Source organism: Procambarus clarkii, chromosome 9, assembly GCF_040958095.1.
Source record: "Procambarus clarkii isolate CNS0578487 chromosome 9, FALCON_Pclarkii_2.0, whole genome shotgun sequence".
In the NCBI taxonomy this organism is placed as follows: Eukaryota; Metazoa; Arthropoda; class Malacostraca; order Decapoda; family Cambaridae; genus Procambarus; species Procambarus clarkii.
In genome coordinates, this window is record NC_091158.1 from 13708296 (window position 1) to 13725916 (window position 17621).

Consider the following 17621-nt stretch of genomic DNA (forward strand, 5'->3'; position numbering starts at 1 on the left):
AGGCTCTGCTGGATGAGTTGACCTCAGGCAGGTTCTGCTGGATGAGTTGACCTCTGGCAGGTTCTGCTGGATGAGTTGACCTCAGGCAGGTTCTGCTGGATGAGTTGACCTCAGGCAGGTTCTGCTGGATGAGTTGACCTCTGGCAGGCTCTGCTGGATGAGTTGTTGCACATGTTATGCTGGTGGTCAGATCTCTCTCTCTCTCTCTCTCTCTCTCTCTCTCTCTCTCTCTCTCTCTTGTAACACTTAGAGAGAGAGACGACCCCTACGAGACAGTTGAGATACCACCAGCTTGTGGTGTCCCATCTTCTGACTCAAGGATACAAGACAGACTAAGTGTGTTCAATAATCCAAGGATGGGGTCATGTTGTTCCCTTATGCCCATATTACCCCCCTTTCCTTCCCCTCGCCACCTCCCTCAGAATCCTTACCCCCCTCTCCACCTTCATCCTCCCTCCCATCACCCCCCCTTTTCCATTAGCCCCTTCTCCTACTCCCTCGACCCATCTCGTCACCGGTCAGGGGTCATACAGTGGCCACCAGCAAGATTGTCTCATTCCCTCTACCTTGTTCTTCCTTGCCACTACATTGTTACCACGTTCACTACCTTCCTGAGTCTCTCAGGAAGGTAGTGAACCTTTTGAGACTTTTTGCTGTTGCACCAACAACGATATATTTGATATGAGGATATATTTATATATGGTGTCTCAGCTTTCAAGGGTCTCTCTCTCTCTCTCTCTCTCTCTCTCTCTCTCTCTCTCTCTCTCTCTCTCTCTGCATTTTCTCCCTACAAGTTTACACTTTCTAATATCCCTTTAACAAGGGAAATAATTTATATTCATAATTTTGGGTAAATAAGACATGACAGGAGTAGTTTCTGACGCCTCGCCTTGTTGCCGGTGGACCTGAAGCCTCCTCGACGTATATAAGAAAATATAAGAACGCAATAATTAAGGAAACTGCCGAACGCGTATATTTGGCCCACTCGAAGCAGCTCCTATATATGTGATCCCATATGTATTCCTATATATGTGTAACCTACGCTAGAAAGGCTCCAGTGATCCCACGTGTGTTATCTTACCCGCGAGTCTCTTCCATAGATCAACAACCCTATTTCCAGACCGGTATTTACCCAGGTCTTTGGTGATTTTAAATGTATTTAAAATTAAATTAAATTAATTTATACGCCTTTCGTGCGGTCTACTATGTTGATATATTTAATACCTTATTATACTTCACCATGTGGCTAAATACTATGCCTCACGCTCTCCACAACAGCTCAGTGGTCACCTGTCGCTAAATGTGCGTCTTCTGTTGGAGAACCGAAGCGTAGAGTGTTCGGCTTCTCTCACCATGAATCAAGAACCACATCACATTTTAATTAATGGTTCATTGTGTCGCGGGACAGGAAGCCAGGTTATATGTACAGTACGTGTTAGACTTATATAGAGGTCCCCCCCCCCCCCCACAGGGTAGAATTACTGACCCTCCCCAGGATGTAACCCTTATAACAAGCTGACTAACTCCTGGATACCTATTTACTGATAGGTGGACAGAGGCATTAGGGGGAAAGGAAACGCGTCCAACCATTTCTGTCCCGCCCGGGACATTCCAACCCGGAATTGTAAGTCGAGAACGCAGCCGACTGTACTACCGTAACCCTTGTTATTGAACCCAGAACCAGGAAGTATTGTGTTGTTGAGACAAGAAGGATGAGATATTCGCCTGCCGGTGAGCCGGGGCCCAAGAGCTGGGGGCCCCGAAGGCTATAACTCTCCCGCTCTGGAAGATTGGACCAAGTTTGTCCGGGTCGTTTCACGGTTGGCGGGAGTTTCTGATTAGTTGTTGTCTAGGAGCCCCTACCATCACCACCCTCTCCGGCAGACACGACCTGTGTTCAGCCACGACCACGGCTCAGGGGACGACCCTGGTGTTGCCTGGAGGAGGTGTTGGTCTTGTGGGACGACCTGGTGTTGCCTGGAGGAGGTGTTGGTCTTGTGGGACGACCTGGTGTTGCCTGGAGGACGACCTGGTGTTGCCTGGAGGTGTTGGTCTTGTGGGACGACCTGGTGTTGCCTGGAGGACGACCTGGTGTTGCCTGGAGGACGACCTGGTGTTGCCTGGAGGACGACCTGGTGTTGCCTGGAGGAGGTGTTGGTCTTGTGGGACGACCTGGTGTTGTGGGACGACCTGGTGTTATGGGACGACCTGGAGCTGTGGCACGACCTGGTCTTGTGGCACGACCTGGTCTTGTGGCACGACCTGGTCTTGTGGGACGACCCTGGTGTTGCCTGGAGGAGGTGTTGGTCTTGTGGGACGACCTGGTCTTGTGGCACGACCTGGTCTTGTGGGACGACCTGGTCTTGTGGCACGACCTGGTCTTGTGACACGACCTGGTCTTGTGGGACGACCTGGTCTTGTGGCACGACCTGGTCTTGTGGGACGACCTGGTCTTGTGGCACGACCTGGTCTTGTGACACGACCTGGTCTTGTGACACGACCTGGTCTTGTGACACGACCTGGTCTTGTGGCACGACCTGGTCTTGTGGGACGACCTGGTCTTGTGGGACGACCTGGTGTTGTGGGACGACCTGGTCTTGTGGGACGACCTGGTCTTGTGACACGACCTGGTCTTGTGGGACGACCTGGTCTTGTGGGACGACCTGGTCTTGTGGGACGACCTGGTCTTGTGGCACGACCTGGTCTTGTGACACGACCTGGTCTTGTGGGACGACCTGGTCTTGTGGCACGACCTGGTCTTGTGACACGACCTGGTCTTGTGGGACGACCTGGTCTTGTGGGACGACCTGGTCTTGTGGCACGACCTGGTCTTGTGACACGACCTGGTCTTGTGGCACGACCTGGTCTTGTGACACGACCTGGTCTTGTGACACGACCTGGTCTTGTGACACGACCTGGTCTTGTGGCACGACCTGGTCTTGTGGCACGACCTGGTCGTATACGACCTGCACCCATATTCCCTCGTATATAGTTATTAAACTGACTGAGCACAATTACTGTAATATCGACTCTTGCAGCTCCTCATTCTCACTCCAGCTCTGTCAGATTTACAATTTACATAATTTACAATTATGGTATAATGCAATATGTTGACTTGTATTCGTTCAGATGAGCTTCTGTCTCTTAGTGAGCAGTAGCTGCTACTGGCTGCTTCCTGGGTATATGTGTGTATGTGAAAAAAAAGTTGATTGACAGTTGAGAGGCGGGCCCAAAGAGCCAGAGCTCAACCCCCGCAAGCACAACTAGGTGAGTATAGGGAAGTTTCGCTTCCCTTTGACGTCATGGTTTGATCTTCATCTGTTTAATATCCTAATCTCACTCCGGTACAATACGATTATTAATCTCATACCGAAATCGTCTTCTCTTCTAACCCAACTGGTATTCGAACCCTGGTATCAGCGCACTGCCTGCAATGCGAGAAGGTCCGTCTGTGAGCCAAGCTGATGCTAGTGACTGATACCTCTCTGAGATATCGACTCGCCTTCTGGGGATTGAGAGGAGCACTGCGGCATGTTGGCTGCTTACCCGAGAGTACTTACCCGACAGCCACTGCGGGGAAGTGAGGTCTCCTAACCCCCTACTAGCCTACTAGCCTTGTTCGGCCCACCTTGTCGTACCTGTTAGATTATATTTTAACATTCCTGATGTTCGAATTCTTTGGTAAGCCTGGAAGGAGGAGGAGACTTCAACATCTTTTTATTTCAGTGCATTCAAACTTGCTGTTTCTATTTGTGGGGGATTTAAATAAGCTTAGACTTGTCGGGGATTTAAATCAGTTTAAGCTTTCGTTGTATTTACATGTGAGCTAATGAGGGATTTGGCCTCATTCGTTTGGATTGGACGGGTCAATTTTTAGGGACTTGGTTCGATCCCCAATGCTCCAAGTGGATTGGCAACGCTACATCACTCGTTTCTTATATCCCAGCTACATGTCTTCGTATCCCAGCAACATGTCCTCATATCCCAGCAACACGTCCTCATATCCCAGCAACATGTCCTCATATCCCAGCTGCATGTCCTCATATCCCAGCTACATGTCCTCATATCCCAGCACCATGTCCTCATATCCCAGCTACATGTCCTCATATCCCAGCAACATGTCCTCATATCCCAGTACCATGTCCTCATATATCAGGACCATGTCCTCATATCCCAGCAACATGCCCCCATATCCCAGCAACATGGCTTCATATCCCAACAACATGTCCTCATATCCCAGCAACATGGCCTCATATCCCAGCAACATGGCCTCATATTCCCTCCAAGTGCTATGGTCACCCTGATCAAGCACTTTTAAGTAGTAATCTTGTGTATAATTTTAATTGAAATTGAAGAATTAAAAAGGATATTAATAATTATTGATGTAAGTGACTCGATATTTTTCTTTTTGCATATCAGGATGAGATGAGCTCCCCTAACCTCAGACAAGTTAGGGGAACACCAGACAGGTTAGGGGAACACCAGACAGGTTAGGGATGCACCAGACAGGTTAGGGGAACACCAGACAGGTTAGGGGAACACCAGACAGGTTAGGGGAACACCAGACAGGTTAGGGAAGCACCAGACAGGTTAAGGGGAACACCAGACAGGTTAGGGAAGCACCAGACAGGTTAGGGGAACACCAGACAGGTTAGGGGAACACCAGACAGGTTAAGGGGAACACCAGACAGGTTAGGGAAGCACCAGACAGGTTAGGGGAACACCAGACAGGTTAGGGGAACACCAGACAGGTTAGGGGAACACCAGACAGGTTAGGGAAGCACCAGACAGGTTAAGGGGAACACCAGACAGGTTAGGGAAGCACCAGACAGGTTAAGGGGAACACCAGACAGGTTAGGGAAGCACCAGACAGGTTAGGGGAACACCAGACAGGTTAGGGGAACACCAGACAGGTTAGGGGAACACCAGACAGGTTAGGGAAGCACCAGACAGGTTAGGGGAACACCAGACAGGTTAGGGGAACACCAGACAGGTTAGGGGAACACCAGACAGGTTAGGGGAAGCACCAGACAGGTTAGGGGAACACCAGACAGGTTAGGGGAACACCAGACAGGTTAGGGGAACACCAGACAGGTTAGGGGAACACCAGACAGGTTAGGGGAACACCAGACAAGTTAGGGGAACACCAGACAGGTTAGGGAAGCACCAGACAGGTTAGGGGAACACCAGACAAGTTAGGGGAACACCAGACAGGTTAGGGAAGCACCAGACAGGTTAGGGAAGCACCAGACAGGTTAGGGGAACACCAGACAGGTTAGGGAAGCACCAGACAGGTTAGGGGAAGCACCAGACAGGTTAAGGGGAACAACAAATAGATAAGAGAAGCATGAGGACGGGCTTCGCAATACACAGATCGAATGAAGTCACAGGAAGATATAATAACTGATGGGAGAGGGGGAAGGAATGAAAGTGGGAGAGGGAGGGATGCGTGGGCGTGAGTGATGAGACGGGGAAGGCGTGGGAGGGGGAGAGGCGTGGGAGGGAGGGAGGGAAGTTGATTGAGTGCTGTGAAGTGAGAAGAAGGTGTTGATGAGACGCAGAGAGACGTAGGAAGACAGAACAGTAGAGAGAGAGAGAGAGAGAGAGAGAGAGAGAGAGAGAGAGAGAGAGAGAGAGAGAGAGAGAGAGGCAGACAGACAGACAGAGAGAAGCGTGGGTGGTGACAGACATACAGAAAGGGGAACTAAGTAGGGGGGAGCAACATCTGTCCATCTTCCTCCCCCCTTTCCTCCTACACCCCCCCCCCCTTCCCCCCTTCCGTCCCGCCCCCTCCCTCTCACTATCTCTCCCTCCCACTTTACGATGGAGGTTTAGTTACCCGTGATAATTCGACTTCGTTGACTTAACTCCGTCAATTAAGCAATTTGCTATAGGATTCTCCGGGAGTTTGGTCGTGGAGGACGACTCCGGGGGCCAGCCACGACCTTGCTGGCGGCCCTGGACACTCTTACGACCCTCTCTTCTGTCTCTTGTAGCTCCACCGGTCGGTCCTGGAGGCCAGGCAGTTCTTGGTAGACGGCGGCTCTATGGAGTCAGTTCTAGGCGGTAGAGAACTCTATGGAGTCAGTTCTAGGCGGTAGAGAACTCTATGGAGTCAGTTGTAGGTCTTAGGGAACTCTATGGAGTCAGTTTTAGGTCGTAGAGAACTCTGTAGAGTCAGTTTTACGTCTTAGGAAACTCTTTGGAGTCAGTTTTAGTTCTTAGGGGAACTCTATGGCGTCAGTTCTAGGCCGTAGAGAACTCTATGGAGTCACTTCTAGGTCTTAGGAAACTCTTTGGAGTCAGTTTTAGTTCTTAGGGGAACTCTATGGCGTCAGTTCTAGGCCGTAGAGAACTCTATGGAGTCACTTCTAGGTCTTAGGAAACTCTTTAGAGTCAGTTTTAGGTCGTAGTGATCTCTATTGGGGGTCAGTTTCAGGTTGTACAGAACTCTATGGAGTCAGGTGTAAGTGGACGGGTCTGTTAGAGCAGAGTATGTCTGGTGGAGTCAACCTGCTAGCTGGTGCTTGTGGAGACATAACCTCACTTAACTATAACATTAGAACAATAACAAGTTAAGGTTTGACTCAGCAAGGGCTAACAAATATAGACAGGTGCCGGGAGACGGGAGGTAAGACACCGGTCAGAAGATATTCAGTAAACAACTTCACGGAACCGTCTTCCACACGAACTTTTCCACCCCCGGCCATTTGACGAAGTACCTCACGAAAGCTGAGCTCTGAGCCCTTGAGCGCATGCAAGCGTTATCTTGAGGTTATCTTGAGATGATTTCGGGGCTTTTAGTGTCCCCGCGGCCCGGTCCTCGACCAGGCCTCCACCCCCAGGAAGCAGCCCGTGACAGCTGACTAACACCCAGGTACCTATTTTACTGCTAGGTAACTCTGGAGCGTGGCCAGAATATCGGAATGATGCTGATGGCACTGACAACAAAGGTTCGTTTTGAGCGGAATGTGAATTTGGGGAAGTGTGTGAGCAAGAGTGGCCCCAAAGAATGAACTTTTGGGCCAGTTTAATTTCAGATATATAGACGTACTGACCTAGATGACAACATATCAAACCACATACTCAGATGAGGGGATGATACGACGATCTACAGGAAGGTGACATTGCGCCCTTTGCAACAGATAGAGAAAGAGTTAAGGATGGTCGTTGAAAGTCACTGAAAGTCGTTTGGGAAGTTGGATCTTCCACAAAGAAAGCCAACCAACCCCAAGACAATAAAACAAAAGACGGTCATTGAGCTCTACGAGTCCCTTGTGTGACCTGACCTTGACAACTATTCAAGTATGTCAGATAATTACTTACGGGCTATTCATGCCCGTGTCACCTCTTGGGCGGCTTTATCTTCATCAATCAATCAGGTAATTACGAGCAAAAAGCACTCAGGAGCTCGGATATAAGGACGGAGTAAAGGAAAGGTAACCAACCACCTGCACCATCGGGGATCGAACACCGACCATGCAAGAAGCGAGGCAGTCGCTGTACCAGGACTTATAGTACTAGAAAGAGTTCAACACAGAGGCAAAAGCCATCCTTGTGTTGTCTTCATAACGCTCTGACCTGTGTTCCGAGGTCAGACCTGACCTGTGACATGCGAGGAACACCTTCTGTGTTCCTCACATGTCAAGCAACACTGCCAGGCCACGACACTCACAACAAACAGGACATGACAGGGCTCAACTGACATGACATGACAGGACCGAACTCACCAAGACATGACCTGACTGAACTGACCAAGACATGACAGGACTGACCTCACCAAGACATGACAGGACTGACCTCACCAAGACACTACAAGGCTGAACTGACATGGCATTACAAGACTGAACTGACCAAGACATGACCAGACTGAACTGACCAAGACATGACAGGACTGAGCTCACAGACATTTTACAACAGTAAAAGTTAGTTGATGATAATCCAGTGCACCTCTTCAAGACGTCAAAGTTACTTTGACAAAAGGCAACAAGTTCAACCTCGTCTAAATGCATTGCAGAAAATGGATGACATTTTCCCCCAAAACAGAGGCACTCTGGAATGGAACTAGGTACTTTATTCCTATTAAATTATACTATTCGTTTTATTCCTACTGAGTGTCCCGGTTGTTCATACAGTGCCCCGGTTGTTCATACAGTGCCCCGGTTGTTCATACAGTGCCCCGGTTGTTCATACAGTGCCCCGGTTGTTCATACAGTGCCCTGGTTGTTCATACAGTGCCACGGTTGTTCATACAGTGCCCCGGTTGTTCATACAGTGCCCTCTGTTGTTCATACAGTGCCCCTGGTTGTTCATACAGTGCCCTGGTTGTTCATACAGTGTCCCGGTTGTTCATACAGTGCCCTGGTTGTTCATACAGTGCCCCTGTTGTTCATACAGTGCCACGGTTGTTCATACAGTGCCCTCTGTTGTTCATGCAGTGCCCTGGTTGTTCATACAGTGCCCCGGTTGTTCATACAGTGCCCCGGTTGTTCATACAGTGCCCTGGTTGTTCATACAGTGCCTGGTTGTTCATACAGTGCCCCCTGTTGTCCATACAGTGCCCTGTGTTGTTCATACAGTGTCTGGTTGTTCATACAGTGCCCCCTGTTGTCCATACAGTGCCCCGTGTTGTTCACACAGTGCCCCGGTTGTTCATACAGTGCCCCGGTTGTTCATACAGTGCCCTGGTTGTTCATACAGTGCCTGGTTGTTCATACAGTGCCCCCTGTTTTCCATACAGTGCCCCGTGTTGTTCATACAGTGCCCTGGTTGTTCATACAGTGCCCTGGTTGTTCATACAGTGCCCCGGTTGTTCATACAGTGCCCCGGTTGTTCATACAGTGCCCCGGTTGTTCATGCAGTGCCCTGGTTGTTCATACAGTGCCCTGGTTGTTCATACAGTGCCCCGGTTGTTCATACAGTGCCCCGGTTGTTCATACAGTGCCCTGGTTGTTCATACAGTGCCTGGTTGTTCATACAGTGCCCCCTGTTTTCCATACAGTGCCCCGTGTTGTTCATACAGTGCCCTGGTTGTTCATACAGTGCCCTGGTTGTTCATACAGTGCCCCGGTTGTTCATACAGTGCCCCGGTTGTTCATACAGTGCCCCGGTTGTTCATGCAGTGCCCTGGTTGTTCATACAGTGCCCTGGTTGTTCATACAGTGCCCTGGTTGTTCATACAGTTCCCCGGTTGTTCATACAGTGCTCCGGTTGTTCATACAGTGCCCTGGTTGTTCATACAGTGCCCTTGTTGTTCATACAGTGCCTCGGTTGTTCATACAGTGCCCCGGTTGTTCATACAGTGCCCCTGGTTGTTCATACAGTGCCCCGGTTGTTCATACAGTGCCCTGGTTGTTCATACAGTGCCCTGGTTGTTCATACAGTGCCCCGGTTGTTCATACAGTGCCCCAGTTGTTCATACAGTGCCCTGGTTGTTCATACAGTGCCCTGGTTGTTCATACAGTGCCCCGGTTGTTCATACAGTGCCCTGGTTGTTCATACTGTGCCCCGGTTGTTCATACAGTGCCCCGGTTGTTCATACAGTGCCTCTGGTTGTTCATACAGTGCCCCAGTTGTTCATACAGTGCCCCGGTTGTTCATACAGTGCCCTGGTTGTTCATACTGTGCCCCGGTTGTTCATACAGTGCCCCGGTTGTTCATACAGTGCCTCTGGTTGTTCATACAGTGCCCCAGTTGTTCATACAGTGCTCCGGTTGTTCATACATAATGCTTGTCATATCTCAATATGACATAAAATATTAAAAATCTTTTTCTGGTGATTCTTGAACAATAAGACAATAGGCTGCTGCCAATATCCTCGCCTCCCTGCAGTAACCAGGGGCCAGATTCACGAAGCAGTTACGCAAGCACTTACGAACGTGTACATCTTTCCTCAATCTTTGACGGCTTTGGCTACATTTATTAAACAGTTTACAAGCATGGAAACTTCCCAATCAACTGTTGTTATTGTTACAAACAGCCTCCTGTTGCTTCGGAGCTCATTAACTGTTTAATAATTGTAAACAAAGCCGCCAAAGATTCAGGAAAGATGGACAGGTTCGTAAGTGCTTGTGTAACTGCTTCGTGAATCTGTCCCCTGTGATGTGGGAAATTTTTACCCACCATATCTAATAATCATCTAAGAAATGTATAATTTCTATATCATATCTAAATCATATCAAAATCATATAATGAATCTTTAAAGATTCATTATATAGCTTGATCCTGGATGACAATGGCACCATGAACACGTACGCAACAGGGGCCCTTTTGATGCCTACGTGACTTTGAACATGATCTCTCAAGGATCCAGAAGCTTCTAGAAGGACTTCTTAATTAAAAAACTATTGGAACATTGATTCAACATCCGGTAGGATTAAAAATCGAATCCTTAATAAGATTCAGTGGTACTTTCAAATACTACTTATAATCTTTAAATCTTATATCTAATTATATTATAATCACATCTTATTTCAATAATAAGTCTAGACTGTAAAAATAATCAATCAATATTCATTGAAGGCTACCGTGCTCATGAGCATGGCAGGGCGATGGGGGGAGTGAAGCGCCGACCAACAAGCCCAGCGGCACTCCGCGTTTGTTTACAAATGAGTGAACAAGTGACTGATCCTTAGCGAACATTACCAGCTCAAGGACACCTTATCTAATATTTTTTATCGCCAGTGAATACTCTCTAGAACTGGGGGAGTACCTGGACAATATCTACAAGGAAAATCCGTGAACATTTACATAAAATAGTGTATAGTGGAGATCAGTGACACGGTTTCCTCCACCTTCATTCATAAACTTTTATCTCGAATCATTCTTCTGCAACTGCAGGATAATCACGTAGCAACGCTACCAGATCATCATACAGCAACGCTGTAGCAAAATATCGTGCCTAAACTCAACAAGAGAGAGTTAATCAGTCTGGCAAACTTGTCAGACAGGCACTCCGACTGGCAGAGAAGTATATTGAGGGTTATTTGGTGTATGATTGGCCAATTGTATGCTTGTGTAACTTTAATATCCTATAAATCTGTCTGTTGGTTAAAAAGCGAGGCAAAGCCTCATTCATCGGTACGTTTATTAAAATTGTAGTGTAGCTGTGAATCTTATCCAAGCACTGAACCTCATGAGTGTCCATTCTGTCAGAAAAGAATTCAGCCTCAATAAGTAAAAACCTCACAAGTGTCCACAGTCTTGGAAGAGATTCAGTCAAGCTAACTGTATAAAGTGAATATGTCTGCATATATATTTGAATATATAAATTAAGTTATCAATTGCTTGCTTAGTTAATTTTTAAGTTATCATATAAGTTCATTTAATTGAATATAATTCTAGTACTTGACAGTATTTAGACTACATTTAAGGTCATTTATTATACTTTTACAATTTAATTTGTTGTTTATAGTATAAGAACATATTGGCTGTTAAGTTATGGTACTAGGTTAGACTATGTATGTTTAAATCTCTGATTTAAACAGAGCCAGTGTTCAGTCAGATAACTGAATTTATTAAATCTTATCCTTGTATAAAATACAAGCTGATGTGAGATCCCTGTCTACAGGTGGATTGGAACTTCTATCAACTAAGTCATTCACCGCACCTGTCCCTTACAGCCCACAATCTGTCATTAGGAAAAGAGGATCTAGGATTTACAACCCTAGCTAGAGATTTTAATTGAATTAATTTGCAGACAGTAATTTTTTAATTTAGTTCAGTACAAGTCCCTGGTAGTCTCCTCTTATATCAATCCCAGCAGGTTTTTCCCACATTAATGGTCCTTCGAACCGGATAATAATGGTCCTTTGTACCTAGATATTTATGATCATTCGTTTACCGAATATTTCAATGCCAAATACATAAGAAACTTCTTGATTTTGCATTGGAATAATTCTTACATATTCTAGCCTAACCTAGCTATCAGCCAATATTTATCATAGCTATATATCTAAGTAAACATATTGTTTGCAGTGGCTTAAGCCACCATATCCATTAACTAGTAAGCATTCATAACAAACTGATATTGTTTTGTGTTAAGAAACCACAGTACTTAATTATATCAGTGTCACAGACACAACTGCATCTTAATCATAAATATCAATTATCTACCTCATTGTGGTAACATTACATGTATATTTAAGTGTATTATCTAGCATTATCTCTAATCTACTGATTTTCAGAGCTGCTCATTACATAATATTCTTTAAAAAAGTGTTATCATCACTGTAAGAGCATTCCTTACAATCTATCTATAATCAACTATATCATACCCTATATTACAGGTAAAACCAGTAGACATTCTACTGTATTTTATCTAACAATTATTATGGTAACAGATTTTGTAATAACTTTGCAAAAATAGTGCCATTTACTATTTTTAAAAAATTATTACAGGATTTACCAACTTGGTGCATTCGTGCATTCGGGTCACAAATCAAATTATTACAGTACTTTTGATAATGAACACCTGCTACAACCAGATTCCAGGGAGGAAATGAAGGACGATCTTTGGAATCATTACCTAAGTAGACAGGAAAGCTCATTTATCAAAATACATTAACATCATACATATTTATCAGAAAAAAGAGAAAAATCTCGGAATCTCCAAAACTCGGAAAAGGTCAAAATGACTAACAGTATTCCACCAGCAACTGAAACAGAAAAGAAAAGGACACAAAGTGTCTAAAAAATCACTTGAATCTACAGCCTACAGACCATTTAAATCAGGTGATAGACAAATGTCATCATCACTTGGCTACAATAGTCTACAATTGGGGATTAAGACCAATCTTAATCTCACATCACAATCTGAAAGGCTAACAACACATTGACAATGTCAATACAAATATTATCATCCATCTAAGATAACTATCTTAATCCAAGAATATAGTCTTGATCACCTAATCTCATGCTTTCACTGGAGTGAAAGCAGCCTCAGAAAATCTGAAATTAATCAAGCATCTCAAAGAGACTTACTTAATAGAAAAGGCAAAGCCGAGAAAAAAAAAGAAAAAGCAAAATGCTTCATCACATCATGAATAATGTAGATACACATTATTACAGATACAATTCATCCTTTAAGGAAATCCTTGGAGGAGTACAAGTGTTACATGCTTGTATCACCTACTTGCATGTAATTACTTACCTACAAGTTTTACATACTTGTAACAACATCTTATCACAAAGCCAAATCTTTGATGGACTTCGAGCTTACGTACAAAGATTACGAAGCCGAGGAAAACTTAGATCTCAAGAAAAAATCCCCAAAGGTGAATCCACGGACAAAAGCAAAAATGTCCAGAATGGCAGTCAAAAATCAAGGCAACAAAACTCCTCTTCTGCAAAGTGGAAACAGAGTAATGTTGGCTCTTATGCTATATCCCCCACAGTTAACAGAACTGTAGGAAACCAAGCTCCTAAGACAGATAAGACAAAAGGAGCTACAAGTGCCCCAAAATGTTTATTCTGTCAAGAAGCACATACCATTTATCAATGCACAGTTTATGTAGGCCGTGCCAGTCGAATCGATCGACTGAAATCTCTGAACAGGTGCATCCGTTGTCTACGGAAGCACGATACAAGTGAGTGTATCACTCAATTGCAGAACTGCCAATATTGTCATAAAAGTGTACATCACACAGCACTCTGTGGTGATATTAACACTCAATCCAGATCACAGACTTCCAATAAGCAACCTGCATCTCAGGCAAAGCCCAAAGATGATAATACCACAACCGCCGTACAATTCTGTACAGTAATGAGCAATGTCAACGACTTGGATACAGAAATTGTTACAACAGCCATATTGCCTACTGCACAGCTAGAACTATGCAATCAAGGAATTTGTATTCCAACTAGAGGCTTTTTTGATCAAGGGTCACAGAAAACCTTTATCAGTAAAAAGATGGCAGAAGATTTACAACTTAAATCTTCAAAGCAAGTATCTACATCAATATCAGGGTTTTTTACTAATTCTGGTCGTAGAACCTTTCCAGTAGTAAAACTCAATGTCTGTCTAGGTACATCCCAAAGGACAGTAGAAGCCATAGTAGTTGATAAAATTCCTACTGAAATGGAAGTGACTGGTCTGACAGCAACAATTAAATTCCTAAAAGAAAAGGGAATACAATTAGCAGATCCTCTGCTTGATTCTGACTACATAGGAGATATCGGAATCCTGATTGGAGCTGACTACTATCATCGATGCATTCTGGGATCAGAAGAATCTATGGGTATGAATATACTCAAATCAGCAGGAGGCATATTGATGACAGGACCTATACTAGATCTTGAACCTTCAACTCCTGAAAAATCACATCATACAGAAACTGTAATAGTGGCATGACTAGGCAAAGAACAGTCACCACTTAAAATCCCCCACATGATTGATGATGGATTAGAATCTGTACCTCAATTGTGGGAACTTGATGCCATAGGAATAATTCCTGAACAACCAAGTCCTGATGATGTCTGTGCATACAATCAGTACTTAGAAACAGTACAGTACTATGATGGACAGTACTGGGTAAGGCTACCATGGAAAATCAACCATAAAACCTTACCTACCAATTATCACATGGCTTATAGTCAATTTAAATCGCAACTAGCAAAGCTAAGAAAAAGGCCTGAGCATTTAAAACTCTATCATGAGATTATTGCGCAACAATTAAAGAATAAATTCATCGAAGTCGTGAAACATGACAATACGCAAACAGGCCATTTTTTACCTCACATGGCTGTAATGAGAGAATCAAAAACGACTCCTTTACGGATAGTTTTTAATTGTAGCTCTAAATCTGGACCCCAAGGAACCAGTCTAAATGATTGTTTGCAAACAGGTCCAAGTCTAACTCAGAAATTGTATGACATACTGTTGAAGTTTAGACTTAACAAATATGCGTATTCAGCAGATATAAGTAAGGCCTTTCTAAGAGTTGGCTTGCAGGAAGAAGATAGAGACTTCACTAAGTTTCTATGGGTAGAGAACCCAGAAGATGTCAATAGTCCTGTAGTGACTTTCAGATTCTCTTCAGTTCTTTTCGGCGCGACAAGCAGTCCATTTCTGTTGCAAGCAACTCTAGATACTCATCTGAAGAAATCATCAAGTCCCTGTAAGACTGAAATCAGTCAAAATCTATATGTAGATAATTTTCAAGGGACAGTTAACAGTACTACTGAACTGTTACAATTATATCAAGAGGCCAACAAGGAGCTACAAGGTGCCAACATGCCACTACAATCTTGGGCCTCTAATAATGCAACATTGAATAATCAAATAGCAAGAGATTACCCTGAATATCACGTACCAGAATCACAAAAGGTGTTAGGCATGGATTGGGATTTAATCTCGGACACAATATCGATCAAATCTGTGTCAGTAAATTACAACATCACTACAAAAAGGGATTTGCTTTCACAAGTTAGCAAAGTATTTGACCCACTTGGTCTACTAAATCCTTTGACTATCAAGTGGCGTTTATTAGTGCAAGAAGCATGGAAAGCTAAGGTTGGTTGGGATGATCCACTACCAATCCAGTTACAAAAAGCTTGGATGGAAGTGGCTCAAGAACAAACTTTAGTTGAAAAGATAATCTTTCCGAGACACATAGTCGAGGAAAATGAGGAAGTATCACTACATGTATTCGCAGACTCGTCAGCCAAAGCTTTTGGAGCTTGTGCTTACTTAGTGACTTCTAATCAATCATATCTTATCACCTCTAAGGCCAGAGTCGCTCCATTAAAAAAGAGGACTTTGCCTCAGATGGAACTAACAACACTGCTAACTGGCACACGCTTAGCAGTGCATATCAAACAAGTCTTGTCTACCATGAACATCAAAGATGTCATTATATGGTCTGACAATGAAGCTGTCTTACAATGGGTACGAAACGACAACTGTCCAACTCCATATGTAAAAAATCGCGTCTCGGAAATTAAAGAAATTTCCGCAGGCTTTCAATTGTTGCATGTACCAACGAAGGATAATCCAGCTGATCTCTTATCAAGAGGTATGACATTTAAACAGTTTGCAAAGGCAGATATTTGGTTTCATGGGCCTCGATGGTTAGTGAATGGTAGTTGGCCTGAACAAAAGCCACACGTCATTACGACACAAACCATAACTACCACCAGGCAGCAAGCTCAAATATCAGTCTTGGATTGTACTCGTTACTCCTCGCTCATCAAATTAATCAATGTAACACAGAACGTGTTTCATTATCTCAGGAAAAAAGGTATAAAATACACTTTTCCAGATGCACATCTCTATTGGGTAAGACAAGCCCAGAGAGAAACTTATGGGAATAACTATGAAAATCTTCCGCATAAGTTAAAACACAATCTCGGTCTGTGGATAGACCAAGAAAATCACAACATTCTGCGTTGTGGAGGGAGACTTAAACACGCAGATATCAATCTAGATACCGTGCATCCATGGCTTTTACCAAAAAATCATTGGATCACAAGGTTGATTGTGTTACATACACATCAACAAATCATCAAACATGGAGGAGTGTTAGACACACTCACACAAATCAGACAGCAGTACTGGATTCCTCAGGGAAGACAGTCAGTCAAATCAATCTTGAAGAATTGCATGATATGCCGAAGGTACGATGCAAGAACTTGCTCTTATCCAGGGCCACCACCCCTACCAAAGGAACGAGTGGTCCATCTACAACCTTTTGAAACGACAGGAGTAGATTATACAGGAGCAATATATCTAACAGGGACTGCAGATAAGCAACCTATCAAGGCATACATCTGTCTGTTCACCTGTGCTACCACAAGGGCAGTACATCTAGAGGTAACACCCGATATGACTGCTCAATCATTTATTCAAGCTTTCCGCAGATTCGCAGCACGCCGATCATGCCCTAAGCTGATGATTTCAGATAACGGAGCAAACTTGGTAGCTGGAGAAGCATGTCTACGGGAAATCTGTTCCCATCCTGCAGTTACTTCCACACTGGAACAGCGTCATTGCAGATGGAAATTTATCCCTCCGAGAGCCCCATGGCACGGAGGATTTTATGAACGGTTAATAGGAACTGTAAAAAGATCCTTGAGAAAATCTCTACACCGTCAGAAAATCAATCTTCAAGAACTCCAGACAGTAATCACGGAAATAGAATCAAGGGTGAATAACCGGCCGTTGACTTACTTGTCTGAGGATCCTACTCAACATGAGCCGTTAAGTCCTGCCCACCTAATGTATGGAAGACTTCTGACTCCAGTACCATCTCTAGTGGATGATGAGATCAGAGATCCCTCATATGTGGGTCAGAGCGAGTTGGTTCAAGGGTATAAGCATCTGTCCAGCATAATCCAAAAATGGAATGATGTTTGGACAAAAGAATATCTTACATCTCTACGAGAACATCACTATGGGGACAACGTCCCACATAATATAGCTAATCTCCAACCTGGCGATATTGTCTTGGTAGACAGTGATGGCCCTAGGGCTGACTGGCCATTAGGTAAAGTTGTCTCAGTCCATCCAGATAGTCAGGGGATTTTGAGAATAGTCAAAATCCTGTCTAAAGGAACAACTTCCCTGAAGACATTGGACAAACTCATCCACATGGAATCAGTGAGCCAGCTGCAGTTAGATCCTG

General features: G+C 44.5%; 1 protein-coding gene across 1 annotated transcript; it reads right to left on the bottom strand.

Moving 5' to 3' along the window:
• Window positions 1-2196: 2196 nt before the first annotated feature.
• LOC138362810 (cuticle collagen 2C-like) lies at window positions 2197-2976 on the bottom strand. Its single transcript, XM_069321375.1, has one exon. It carries the CDS (start codon window positions 2974-2976, stop codon window positions 2197-2199), a length of 780 nt encoding a protein of 259 aa, XP_069177476.1.
• Window positions 2977-17621: the final 14645 nt, after the last annotated feature.